The 14,334-nt window shown below is 55.0% G+C and overlaps 1 protein-coding gene across 1 annotated transcript; it reads left to right on the top strand.

Annotated features, from left to right (window-relative positions):
- The first annotated feature begins 2,677 nt into the window (after positions 1–2,677).
- LOC124527175 (putative serine protease 47) lies at positions 2,678–10,097 on the top strand. The gene is made up of 5 exons (XM_047100418.1): positions 2,678–2,873; positions 3,945–4,107; positions 5,350–5,627; positions 7,086–7,249; positions 9,783–10,097. The coding sequence occupies exons 1-5, from the start codon at positions 2,678–2,680 to the stop codon at positions 10,095–10,097; spliced, it is 1,116 nt and encodes a 371-aa protein (XP_046956374.1).
- Positions 10,098–14,334: the final 4,237 nt, after the last annotated feature.

The following is a 14,334-nucleotide window of genomic DNA, read 5'->3' on the forward strand; positions in this document are numbered from 1 at the left end:
ACACGGCAAGGGATGCACTGGCCTAATGAAGCTGAGAGTGGCCCTCAACGACACTGGGAAGAAACCAGGGCCTCAGACCTTCTGCTGCATGGAACTGAATTGTGCCAGGAGCAAGGACAAGCTTGCGAGTGGATTTTCTACCCAGAGCTTCCCAATGAGAAAGCAGCCCAGTGAACATCTCCACTTCAGCCTCATGGGACCCTGGGCAGAGAACTCTTCTCAAGTCTCCTGTACCTTAAACATTCTTGTGACTTCTCCCAGTTCTCTGCTGCCCCACAGGTGCCCGCAACTCCCTCCACATCCCTCGTGTGACCATACACGTCACAACACCTCCAGACGTCCTGGTGCTCCTTCAGGCCCTCATGCACCCTGATGCTGCTGGTGCTTCTCTGAACCCACCATCCACCCAATGATGCTGGTGTTCCCTGGGTCTTACCACCCCTCCTTGAGACAACTGTTTGCTTCTAGGCTGCCATGCACTCCAAATCTCTGGGAATCCTCCCATGTCCTCTGTGCCTCTAGAAACTGCTATGACTCCTTTCAAGCCTCTGGTGCCCCCAACACCTCTTTGGTTACTTCCAAGATCTCTGTGCTCCTAGATACCCCCGTGACTCTCTTCGAGTGCCCTGTGACCTGGGTTACAACCACAGTGGCCCATGTCTCCTGTGACCAGAGACACTCTTGCCACCACTTCCAGGTCAACTGCACCCCCAGACTGCAGTTTCTTTAAAAAAAAAAAAATAAGCATACACTTACCAAATCCTCAGCATCACCCTGCTGGGCATTCATCCCAGAGAAATGAAAAGCATGTCTATGCAAAACCCTGTACGTGAATGTTCACAGTGGCTTTAGTTGTAAGAACCCCGAATTGGAAACAACCCAGATGATCTCCAATCAGTAAATAGCCATACAATTTGTGGTACAGCTATACTAGTAAACGCTACTCTCTGATAAAAAGGAGCAAATTGATGTGTGCAACTTGAATGGATCTCAAGGGGATTTTTCTGAGTGAAAAGTCATTTATATAACATTTTGCTTATATAACATATGTATGATTCCTTTTATACAACATTCTTAAGAAGAGAAGGTTGTCAAGATGGAAAACATGTTTGTGGTTGCCAGGGGTTATGGAGGACCCCAGGGAGGGAGGAGAGGCCGGCGGGTCTGTGAAGAGTAGCATTAGGTACGACCCCGGTGATACATCTTCTTCACTGTGGTGTTTATAAGAGCCCATGTCATAAAATTTCATATCGTGATGAATCAGTGAATTCTGCTCCTGAAGCCAATATTGCACTGTATGTTAACTAATGAAAATTTAAATTAAAAAAAGAAAAAGAATCGCTTTAAAAAAATTATACACAAACATACAAATGAGTACATATAAAACTGTTGAAATCGAAGTGGATTCTGAGGGTGGCACCAATATATCAATTTGTTTATTCATCTTATTCATGGGGTCTTTTTCAGAACAAAAGTCTGTAATCTTGATGATTACAATTTATCAGTTTTTAATTTTATAGATCATGTTCTATTTTATCCTCTCCCATAGACTCAACTATCACCTCATACCTCACAGTACTCTCTATCTCCAACCCCAAGGCACTTCCCCAAATCCTAAATTGGTACTTCCAAATGCCTATTGAACGAATCCAACTGTATATTCCACAGACACTCCGATCTTAACTCGTTTAATATGGTCTTCATCATCACCTCACCTTCTCCATCAATCCTATATTCCCTTTTATAAAATTCATGAATTATTCTTCTAGTCTCTATATGAAATATACATTCTTCCTAACACCAGTTTAGGTAAACTGTGGTGTAGTTTGGGTAAGAACCCAAAAGGTGGCTTTTTAAAATTTATTCAAGTATAATTTCTTAGCCAGTAAGTAAAGCTGGGTGCCCCTTGGCTTCTGTTTTCATTAAATAACAATAGTAGCTATTAAGCTGAATTTCAGTGTCTACGGTGTGCAGCTCTAATCCCCCTCCTCTCTTGCCGCTAGACTCGGTGGTGAATAAAATAATTTCCCTGGGCACACGGAAAGTGTGAGCCGACAGGATCTTACTCCCAATACCAACAATGCAGGACACTCCATCCTGGAGTAGACAATAATAAGCGTGTCTGAAATTTGGATGTTTTCCTCACACGGTGGAGAAATCACTGATTAACCAAGGTGTATGGGTCTTTATCCATCCCAGAAAATGTTTGCAATTTGATGATTGAAAATGACACACTGTAATGTTTCAACTCGCTTTTCTAGTTAACCAGTTAAATGAAGCATGTTTTCTTGCCTACAGATACTTTAAATTCCCTCTCCCATGAATTGCTTTCTCATACAGTTGCTATTTTCTATGTGGTGCCTACTGTCTTTTCTCTTGAATTCATAGGAGCCCTTGACTGCACTGAGGTCCCGCCCTGCTGGGACCAGCTGGGCAGGAGGCCAAGAGGGGTGGGGTCAGGACCAGATGTGGGGAGGAGTCCAGGCCTGAGTCAGGGCTCAGTGGGGTAGGGTCTGGGCAGGATTAGGGCCCAGGATTGGGGCGGGGGGGGGGGGGGCGGGGGGGAGGCCGGACAGGGGCAGGGCAGGGCCTAGGATAGGAGCGGCCAGGGATTGGCTGGCCTGGGGTCAGGGGTGGGGGGTCAGGTCGGGTCAGGCTGGGGTCAGCGTCCCCGGTCATGGGAGAGGAGGGGCCGACCCCCCGTGGGCGAGGCTGGCTGGCGGCCCTGCTCCGGCTGCTGCTGCTGCTAGCCACGGGCATACGAGGATCCTGGCCAGTGGTCGCCCGCGTCCCTGCTCCAGCTCCAGTGGAGGCAGCGACTGAGGGGCGCGGGCGGCAGGCGGGGGGCGCGCGGCGGTTGGCGCTAGGAGCAGGTGCGTTGGGCTGAGGCGTGTGGGCGGAGGGGGGGCTCCAGCTCCGGGAGGGGCTGGGGCGCGGCCACGGCCGTTTCTTCTCTCCGCCCTCTCGCAGGCCCCACTGTGGACCCACCTGGAGCCGGGCGGGTGGCAGGGCCTGACCCTGGGATGGGGGCTGGGAGGGGGGGAGGACTGCTGAGTGAGGGGGCCCTCCTGGGCACACCTCTGCCCCTCCCCCGGCGTGAACCCCAGAACCGGGGCGTTGTCACTAGACTGCTCCCTCTTCCTTAAGAAACAGCGTCCTTGGGGCGCCTGGGTGGCGCAGTCGGTTAAGCGTCCGACTTCAGCTCAGGTCACAATCTCGCGGTCCGGGAGTTCGAGCCCCGCGTCAGGCTCTGGGCTGATGGCTCAGAGCCTGGAGCCTGTTTCCGATTCTGTGTCTCCCTCTCTCTCTGCCCCTCCCCCGTTCATGCTCTGTCTCTCTCTGTCCCAAAAATAAATAAACGTTGAAAAAAAAAATTAAAAAAAAAAAAAAAAAGAAACAGCGTCCTGAGTCAGGGGAGTGGCCCTCCCCGGGGTCACCCAGCACCACAGACTCCTTCCTGCCGTGAACCTCCCTCGCTGAGAGGCGGGGTGAGGTGGAGGGCACATAGGAAGCCCCCTGGAAGCTTCACGGCCAGCAGGTCGGGTTAGGAACCCCTGAGACCTTCAGTTCTTCCATCTGCAGAGTGGGCGAGGAGGCGGAGGCTGCCAGTTGAAGGGAACACTGGCCCAGCCCCCCGCAGGTGCATTCAGGGACATCTGTCTCCCTGGGGATGTGCTGTGGCCTCTCTTGGTCCTCCGTGCCTGGCCTCACCAGACCCCTGGGCCCTCATCCTGACCACAGGGCTTGCCGGCCTGTGCTCGGCTCTACTGTCCTCGACAGCAGCTGATGAAGGCAGGGTCCGGGCGGCCCTGGCATTCTGGCCAGGCCCCTTGACCCTTGGCCTTGGTGTTTGCATCTGTGAAGCGGAGGAAGGCCTCTGTGGTAGCGTCACTTGGGGTCACCGGTGTCTCTATCGTAGACAGGGCAGGGGTGTGTCTCCACAGTGTGCGGGAGGCCCAAGGTGACGGGGAAGATCTATGGTGGCCAGGATGTGCTGGCCGGCCAGTGGCCTTGGCAGGCCAGCCTGCTGTACCAGCACAAACACATCTGCGGAGCTGTCCTCATCGACTCCCCCTGGCTGGTGTCCACTGCCCACTGCTTTCTCAAGTGAGTCCCCCCTCCTGGGTGCCAGCAGAGGGGCCAGTGGGGCAGCGGGATGCAAGGGGAAGAGGAGAAAAGGGGTGATGGGTGTCCAATGCGCTGGGCTTTGACGCGTCATTCCTGCCTTTGACCGGTGTCCCCTCCACCTGCACGTGCTCCCCACTCACCCCCTCTGTCCTCAGCCCCTGTGCCTGTCCCCCAGCACAGATTGGCAGTGTCTGTCCTGGCTGCCACGCGGTGTGGGCAGGTGCTCTGCCTCCTCAGATCAGGGCTTGTCCTCCGTGTCCCCACACTCCTCGGTGGCGGACCGTAGGCAGGGACCTGGGACTACACACACAGCCAGCAGCCGGGTGATTTTTCTTATCATTTTTGCAGAACTGTGTGCCCAGGAGGAGGCGTGGCTGCCGGCACCCATATGCCAGGCTGCCTGGGTGGGAGGTGGGCTCCTCGGCCTTGGAGGGTGCCTGGCTCGGCACTCAGCTTCTGAATGGATGAGAAGGGGTCTCAAGGATGCAGCTGGGCATCACAGCCCAGGCCAGGGAGCTAGAGTTCGGGCACTGACTGGCTTTAAGGGCCCAGAGCCCTGTCAGCACCTACCCGGTTCCACACATTAGCCCCTCTGTGCCATGGCGGGGGTGTCGGTCCAGCGTGGGTGAGACGGGAGGGCCCCATGGACAAGAAGGGAGGTCAGGAGAGGTGCCAGCTGGCATGGGTGGAGCCAGAAGGGAAGGGTTTGGGCACCGGGCGGGGGTAGGACTTTCCACCAGATGGCTGGCAGGGCCGGATGTTTCGTCGCTCTTGTTCCGGGGACAAGGCGCCATTTCCTGCACTCATCCGCTCATTTAACACATCTTTTGTGGATACTTATGAACAGGTGTGCACACAGCCCTCCGGCAGGAAGGTGTTTACAGGAAGAAGGGGCAGGAGAGATGTGGGGCCAAAGTGGGGCCGCGGGGAGCTTTGGGAAGGGTCAGGCCGGAGCTAGGCCTGAGCCAGGGTTCCTCTGTATAAGGTGGAAGGCCTTGATGCGAGGCCCCACCACGGAGCCCCGAGCACAAGGAGTCCCCACGCTTCCGATTCAAGATGTGACAGGGAAGCCACACGTCTCAGGTCGGGGACAGGACATCAGGCAGCCCCAAGATGGGTGGGAAGAGGAGTGTCGCGCAGGCAGGGGCAGGTAGATGAGGGGCAGGGAGAGGGAGCTGACCCCGGGCTCGGAGACAGTGACGATGAGCTGTTCCCTGCCAGCAAATCCCAAGCCCCAGCAGACTACCAGGTTCTGCTGGGAAGCACACGGCTGTACCAGCACGGCCAGCACACCCGGGAGATGTCCGTGAGCCGGATCGTCGTGCACCCAGACTTTGAGAAGCTTCACCCCTTCGGGAGTGACATAACCATGCTGCAGCTGCACGTGCCTGTGAACTTCACCTCCTACGTCGCCCCCGCCTGCCTCCCGAGCCCCGGCCTGCAGCTGTCCAGCAACGTGTCCTGCTGGATAACCGGCTGGGGGATGCTCAGCGAGGACCGTGAGGGCGTGTGGGAGAGGCGGGAGGGGCGGGGGTGAGAGAGGGAGGAAAGACGGAGGCCAGGCTCAGCCCCAGGGGCCCCCCTGGCAAGCGGGCACGGGACCTTGAGCCTCTGTGCCTCATTTCTAGAGCACTGGACCGTTTTAGTTCTAGTTCTGAAAAGTGTGCGATTCTAAAGCTTCGGAGTTCCTTAAGTCCGAGGGACTGTCCCAACCATAGGGCAACCTGGCCCCCAGCACTCTCTCTGTCTCTGTGTCTCTCTCTGTCTCTCACGCACGTGCACACACACGCAGGCACAGAGGCTGGTTCTTCCTTGAGGGCGAGGACCATGTCTGACTTGTTTCAACATCCCCCCACCCCCACCCCAGGCACCTGGCACGTGCTCCGCTATTGCCTCCCTGCTCTGACGGACCATCGCGTCTTGCCTGTGCCTCCAGACTGGTCTCCCAGCGCCCACCCTATGTGTCCTGCTGAGTGTCCACACAGCTGTCTGCCCACTTTAAATCGTGAATTGTGCCGCTTCCCTGCTCAGCTCCCTGCGTGCCCTCACAGCTGTTTGGACTGTTAGAACAAGTCCAGAATCCCTGCCTTGGCGGCCAGACGCTCCAGACCTTGGCCCCAGCCCTCCCTACATCCCCTGCACACCCCAAGTCAGCCACCAGGCTCCTTCCTGCCGTCCTCACCCCAGGGCCTTTGCCACGGCCGGCTTCTCCACCTGCCTCTCTGCCCACTGGTGTTTGCGTGCAGGGGGCCACCCTGTCTTTACATCGATGACTCGGCCCCTCCTCTGCGGAGTTCCGCTTGCCCACGTGAGCTGAGAGGGGTTCCTCCTCCTGTTTTGTTTCCTTCACACCGCTTATCACTTCTGAAACAATCTCGTCCACGTTCCTCACTTGCCCTGTGTCCCCACAATCCTGTCCACGTTCCTCACTCGCCCTGTGTCCCCAACAACAATGCCCCCTGTGTCAGTGGCGTCTACAGTATGCCCAGCATGAGGACAGACGAATGGAGGGGTGAGTGCTGGTGGCTGTGTGGGGCGGCGTGGCTGGGAGAGGAGTGGCTGGTGGCTGGTGGGTATTGACGGAGGGATGGAGACAAGCATGAGAGGTGGGGTGGGTAGGCGGATGGGGGGGATTCAGTGGATGGGAGGATGGGAGGAAGGGCAGTGACAGACGGGCGGACATGGTGTGTGACAGCGTAGGTGGGTGGGTCAGTGGTGGCCAAGGCCCTGAGAATGGCTGTGCTGGTGGGATTTGCCTTCTTTCTTTGCGGAGTGAGTGAGGTAGAGGGAATGGATGAGTGTGTGAACCGTTCAGGAAGTAGGAGAGGAGCCTGTTAGGGACGGATGGAAGACCGCAGCCGCGTTCGAGGCCCGTCTGTGTTGAGCAAACCGCGTGTTTCGTGGTGGCCGGGGCTTCCCCACAGCGCACGCCACAGGTCCCCTTCCTATTCACACAGAACATCTGCACTCGCCCTTCCATCTCCAGGAGGGTAAGGTGAGCCTCATCGAGAACAAGTTCTGTAACATCTTATACAGAAAACTTAGCAACAGCAAGACGTACTCAGTGCAGGAGGAGATGCTGTGTGCTGGTGATTTCTCGACAGGAAAGGCCACCTGCCACGTGAGTTTCTGTTCTTCCCTTGCCTGTTTGCCTCAGTTTCCCCAGCGGGCCTGTGTTGCTTCTGCTCTGTGGAGACCTGTGGGCCTTCCTGTCTCCCCGTCCCCAGCAGTGTCCCCTGGCTCACCCCTTCCTAAGCCACATGAGGGCATCTGCTGGCAGGACCTCCAAACAGCATCTGTTGTTAGCACATTTCAAGCTTTTCGCTCCAGCGTAACACGCATGCAGAGGCATATATGATTGCTAAGAGCAGCAGGTGAATCTTCATATCCTGACACGTGTGACCGACTCCCCACCGCCCAACCCACTCTAACACCCGAGGGGGCCCCAGCCGCCACCTCTAACACCTTACAATAGCTTCTGAACTCTCCCTCCGTGGGGTTCATTTCCAGCTGGCAGCCGGTGTCTCGGCGCTCCGTGTGTGCGTTTCCTCTGCCCTGTCTGCGCTTAGGGCGCGTTCCGTCGTGTGCATTCAGTCCTCTTGTTGGTTCCGCTGTCAAGGAGTATTTGGGGAGCTTTCGAGTTTTCCATTTCATTCACTTCCAAGTGTCTCATCCGCTTTATATCCTCTTTATATTCACAGCAGCCCACGAGTAGAATCGTTGGATTGTGTGGAGACCCAACTTTGGCAGATGTTAGGGGATGTGGTGCCCCTGCCCCACCACTTTGAGCAGCGGATGAGTTTATATTCTTGCCAATACTTAGCGCTCTCTGTCTTTGCTCATTTTGGTGTGTGTGCATCGTGGTATCTTACTGTGATTTAATTTGTGTTTTCCAGATGACGGATTAAGTTAAATAAATTGTCCCGTATTTGTTGTCACCAGATATCTTCTTCAGTAAAGTTTCCCTTCTGGTTTTACCCCCGTCACTCTTCTGTTGGGCTGTCTGTCTTTTTATTTCAGGAGCTCCTTATAATTTTGTGTATTCTGGGTGTGTGTCTGCCATTGGGCACAACCCAGTGGATTGTGAAGATTTCTTTCCACTCTCTGCGATGCCCCATCCTGCAGGTGGGCAAGCAGGCCCAGAGAGGGAAAGTGACCAGCCCTACATAAGGCAGCCCACACCTGCTCTGCCAGCATCCTGACTCCAAGCCCACCCAGCCTCCAAGCACACTGTCAGGCCCCAGCCTTAAGAGCTGATGTCTGTGCACCTGCCTCCTGCGTGGAAGGCACCGAGGAGTGGGCGGGGGGGGGGGCCTGGAGTCAGAGACACGGCTCTGCCATGTGTCCCTGCCCTGGAACCTCGGGTGGCACCTTTGAGCCTGCATGGGATTCTGAGGCCTCCTCCATGGGGTTGTTAAAAGGATGCTATAGTGGTCTGAGTGCTGTCCCCCAAATTCACGTCCATTTGGAACCTTAGAATGTAACCTTACTGGGAACTGTGTAGGGTCTTTGCAGATGTGATTAGAGTCTCAAGATGAGACCATTCTGGATTTGGAGGGACCCCAAATCCCAAGTCCTGGTGTTGCTAAAAGATCTAGGGAAAGGCAGAGAGACACCTGTTCTCAGACTCTGACTCCAGAGCTTTGAGGGTAAGTGTCCGCTGTGGTCATGGGTGGTGGCAGCCCAAGGAAACGTGGGCAGGAGGCATGAGGTGGGCCTGCCGTGGGGAGGCCTCACTGACAGTTGCTCTCATTACCGTCCGGGGAGCTGCTGAGTCACAGCAGGAAGCTCAGCCATCCACCTCCTGGTAGGACATAGGCCTGGTTTCTTGGTTCCCAGGCCACAGATGATGGTATAGACTTTCTGACCCAACCTCCTCACAGGGCTCAGCCCCTGAGTCCCCACACGGTTGTCACCAAAGATCTCCCTTCCAGCCTTGCCCCCCACCTGCCTTCTCCTGCGGAGTTTAGAGTCGATGCCCTTTGTCGGCCTGCCTGCTGGACATCCATGGTGCCCTTGACCCCACTCCCCCTCTGGGGACCCCCAGGCTGAGGACACCACGGAGCTGGACACCTGGTAGCCTTCCAACCACCATAGCCTGTCCATGACATTCCATCTGGTCCAGTGTGGGCACGGGAAACAGCTCTAGGGAGCGGGGGACACTGCAGAATGTCCCAGGACTCAGATTGTGGGGCAGGTGGACCTGCTCTGGTCTCTGTCTGTCACTTACCGGTGCTGTGACCACAGCCAATTTCCTCACTCATGAAGTGGGGGGTGCTACCAGCCTCCCCTTCATAAGGCTTCTGTAGGGAATTCAGTGCGGTGTCTGGTCTGTGGTAACAAGTGTTGGCCTTCGTTCTCCTGCTGGGTCTGCCTCCCCTGATCTGGGCTCTGCTTGTTCCTCTGGGCCACCAGCCCTTCCTGGGGTGCAGGGGCAGAGGGCAGAGTCCACGTGATGACGGATTTAGATCTGTGATTGTCCCCAGGTCAGTTGGGAGCACCCTGAAGTGCATTTCCAAGGCCCGCCCATGTCACCTTGATGTGTCCATAGCTCGATGCTGGTCTGGACTTTCATAGACTCGTGGGCACCCCCTGCCACCTGGTGTTCTTAGACCCTGCTCAGTCACCTGCACTAACTCCCCTCTCTTTCCTAGGGCGATTCCGGGGGGCCCCTCGTCTGCAACCTCCTCAGTGCCTGGGTTCTGGTGGGGCTGGCCAGCTGGGGCTTGGACTGCCGGCACCCTATCTACCCCAGCGTCTTCACCAGGGTTGACTACTTCACCGACTGGATCGACAAGATCCGGAGGCTCACACCTCCCCCTGATCCCACGTCTGCTCCTCGGACGCAGTTTCCAGATCAGCCGTGGCAGACTGCTGGCTCGTCCGGGCACAGCACAACCCTCATGTCTCCCCAGACCTGGTTCCTGCTGCTGTTCGTGCTCAGGGGCCCGCAGCGGGCCCTGTGGTGACCCTCCGAGCCCCTCTGTCCTGTTCTCTGCCTCAGGCCCCAGGCTGCTCGCTGGAACCTTCCACACCTCCCCTTCCCCAGCCCCCCTGGCTCTCAGTGGTTCCTTCTCCTGGACTCTCCTGTCCATCAGCTGCCATCCCCCAAGCCGAGCCTGAAACAAAACAAAACAAAAACAAATAAAAGACTCATCTCACTCCTGTCTTGGGACCCCATTGCCCCTCCTTCCCTTGAGGTAAGTCAGCTGGCTCCGTGTGCGAGGAAAAGGGACTCATCAGGGAGACTGTCCCGGGAGGGAGCCGGGGCTGCCAGCTGGGAAGAGAGCAGACCGTCTCCACTCAGACCCTGCTCCTGCCTCAGGGACCATGCAGGCCTTCAGGGGAAGTGTGTCAGTCAGCACAGGCTGATAACAAACATCAGAGCCCAGGCAGCTTCAACAGCAGGAATTTATCATCTCCCAGTCCTGGAGGCTGCAAGTCCAAGATCCAGGTGTGGGCAGGGCAGGTTTCCCCTGAGGCCTCTCTCCTGCCACGTAGATGCTGTCTTCCCTCCGTGTTCTCATGGGGTCATCACTCTGTGTGTGTCTGTGTCCTGATCTCCTCTTCTTCACAGGGACACTGGTCATTTGGGATTAGGGCCAACCTAGTGGCCTCATGTTAATCACCTCTGTAAAGATCTTATCTCCAAATGAGCCACGTTCTGAGGCACTGGGAGTTAGGTCTCCAATATATAAATTTGGGGGAACACGATTCAACCCAAATTTGAAGTAAGACATTTCACTAGATGTCGACACTGCAAGGGAACAAGAGTTTCCCCAAAGTAGAGAAACACCACTCAAGAGGTTTGGAGGAGGGAGGACAGACTCCCCATGGAGGTGGACAAAAGTTCCCAGAGTGCAGGGTGACTGAGTTGGACTGGGGCGCATGACCCAGGCCATACTGTGGCCACCAGTATAGAGGGCTCTCAGACATGGAGGGTCTATGAGAGTGAGTCGGAAGAAGAGGCCAGATGCCAGGCTGAGAGTCAAAGCTCAGGCCGGCGGTCCTCAGACCTCTGTTCCTAGAGCTGACTGCCAGCACCTTCCCCACCTGTCCTCACGGCCCCAGTCTCCCCAGTCTGAAGGGGCCCAAGTCCGGGGAAACTGCTCCCTGCTTCCCACAAGCCAGTCTGCCTGAGGTGGCCACACACCTTCAGCAGCTGGATCCTGGCGTCTCCTTTTATGCTTAGCTGACCCGGGACGTAGTGGCCTGGCGATATGCCTTGAAGCAATGTTCCAGGGCATCCTTCCTGGCAGGGTGCCTGACAAAGGCCCTGGTGCAGCCAGCGTAGCCCCAGCCGCACGATGCACCCACTCCAGCCCCCGGACCCCCAATGAGGTGGGAAAGCTCCTATCTGATGCATGTCCAGTACAGACCAAGTGGCATTTGGAGGGTTCAGTGCAAATTCTTTCCAATCCTGGCATTGCTTAAATGCCCTGGATCCTTGTTGGCAGGCGGGCACAAGTGGCCTCACATGCCTATTAACCCTGGGCTCTCACTGATGCAGGAGGCCCCTTCCAGGACAATCTTTGGAGGCTTCAGGAAAGTGTCTTCCGGGGCACCTGGGAGGCTCAGTCGGATGAGCATCTGAATCTTGATTTCGGCTCAGGTCGTGATCTCATGGTTCATGGGATCAAGCCCCGCGTCGGGCTCTGCACTGACGGCATGAAGCCTGCTTGGGATTCTCTCTCCTTCTCTCTCTCTCTCTCTCTCTCTCTCTCTCCCCCCCCTCTAAGTAAATAATAAACGTTAAAGTGTCTTCCCAGGGCTCACATCCCTGCCCAGGCCATCCCTCTGGCTGGAGCCCCACTAGCGCAGTGCCCTCTGCCTGGCCATGTGCCCGCCAGCAGCTCAGCTGTCTATGGAAGGGGAAAGAGGATGCCTTCCCTCGGTGGTGGATTCACTTATGGGGCCCCGGGCAGGGCTGCTCAGGCCCCTGGATGCCAGTGAGTTACTGAGATGGCGTGCGGTTGGCGCACACTCTCACAAGCTCAGGGCGGCTCAGGCAGTTGAGCTGGGGCGCCAGCTGCTCTTCTGGTCCTAAACCACCCTGCAAGCGTGGCAGCCACGGCTGGCCGCGCTCTGGAGCCTGCCTGCTGCAGCAGCTAGGGGATTCGTGCCCCTCCCGAGGTTCTCAGACCTCTGATGGAGGCATCCCACACATACCTCACCCACGTGACGGAACAGCCAGCTTCCGGCTGCAACCCAACCAGTTCCCCCATCACTTGCAACCAGCTCAGCGCTCAGTACTAGCCTGCTTCAGCTTCCTTCTAAGGACGAAACGAAGCCCTGCAGGGTTCTGCAGCAGATGTAGAGATGGCACAGGCCGTAAGCAGTGGAACAAGGGCTCGAACCTACCTCTCTCTCCCCAAGAGCTGGAGCCCCTTGTTGTTCTGGCTCCAACAGGCTGCAAGTAGATGGCCGTTACCCTGCCCGCCCTCCCCTCAGACATCAGGGAAAGGCTTACTCCGCTTGTCCCGAGAGTGAGTTCCAGATACCCACTCCTGAGTAGGCAGACTAAGGGAGAGGTGGAGGAAAGGGGCCAAGCCAAGGGGCCGGTGAGTCTGGGAGCAGGGCCTGGAGGGGCACTGGGGCTGTGGGTGGAGAGCGGGACTAGGAAGGTCTGCCATCAGGGACTCCTCGCCCTGCTAGATGGGGCACTGGCACGGGCTGCCAGCTGTCATTGCCAAGTCAACCCCAGACAAGCTACAGAACTGAAAACAAACTAACAAGAATCAATTAGAGGCTTTCTGTTTCCAGTCTGGAGTACAAGGAGCTTGGAAGCCATTACTCCCATCCACAAAACACGAAAAAAATTGAACAAATTAAAAATCAACAGCTTTTCTTAGACCCAGCGGAGAATTGAGGTCACAGGGCAAACCTCAGCATCCTGGCTTGCCTGAGTGTGGCCAGCTTGGACAGTCAGCTGTGCTGTGTAGAAGCTTTTTATTTTGACGCGATCCCAATAGTTCATTTTTGCTTCTGTTTCCCTTGCCTCTGGAGATGAGTTGAGTAAGAAGTTGCTATGGCCAAGGTCAACGGTTCTTCCCTGAAGAACATGGATGCAAAAATCCTCAACAAGATATTAGCCAACCAGATCCAACAATACATTAAAAAATTATTCACAACAACCAAGCAAGATTTATACCTAGGATGCAGGGCTGGTTCAATATCTGCAAAATAAGTGTGACTCATCACATCAATAAAAGAAATGACAAGAACCATATGATCCTCTCAATAGCCACAGAGAAAGCATTAGACAATACAGCATCCTTTCTTGGTAAAAATGCTTAAGAAAGTAAGGATAGAAGGATCATACCTCGAGATTATAAAAGCTATGTATGAATGACCCAACACTAATATCATTCTCAATGGGGAAAAACTGAGAGCTTTCCCCCTAAGGTCAGGAACAAGACAGGGATGTCCACTCTTGCCACTGTTATTCAACATAGTATTGGAAGTCTTAGCCTCTGCAATCAGACAACACAAAGAAATAAAAGACATCCAAATCGGCCAGGAAGAGGTCAAACTTTCACTCTTCGCAGATGACATGATACTCTATATGGAAAACCCTGAAGATTCCACCAAAAAACCGCTAGAACTGATCCATTGTAAGGGTAGGGCTAACCTGTAGCCTTAAGAAATAACAGCTTTGTTTTAACACTCTAGGTTAAGGGATAACAGCCTTATCCTATCAATCAAGGGATGGATTAGCGCTTGATTGGATTGGGGCAAGGGCCTGTTTGAACTGTTTCCACCTGGGAACTATTCCTTCGTTCTGTTCCCAGGTGATAATAAGACGATGTGGTTGGCTATAAAAACTCTGTACCTCGGTTGTTCGAGACTGCACTCCGGTCAAGAGTGTCGGTCCCAATCGATTGGTTTGCCTTGCCTCTCATTGCAATAAACTTTGTTGTGACTGTCACTGGTGCCCGTAGCATTCTGTTTCAGGAGTCGTGTGGATGCAACACCATGAATTCAGCAAAGTTGCAGGATATAAAATCAATGCATGGAAATCGGTTGCATTCCTAAACACCAACAATGAGGCAACAGAAAAAGAAATCAAGGAATTGATCCCGTTACAATTGCACCAAAAGCCATAAAATACCTAGGAATAAATCTAACCAAAGAGGTGAGAAATCTATACACTGAAAATTATAGAAAGCTTATAAACATGGAAAAATATTCCCTGCGGAGGCGGCA

This window comes from Lynx rufus, unplaced genomic scaffold (assembly GCF_022079265.1).
Source record: "Lynx rufus isolate CCGP_SWC_20201006 ecotype Redwood Valley unplaced genomic scaffold, mLynRuf1.p SCAF_10, whole genome shotgun sequence".
In the NCBI taxonomy this organism is placed as follows: Eukaryota; Metazoa; Chordata; class Mammalia; order Carnivora; family Felidae; genus Lynx; species Lynx rufus.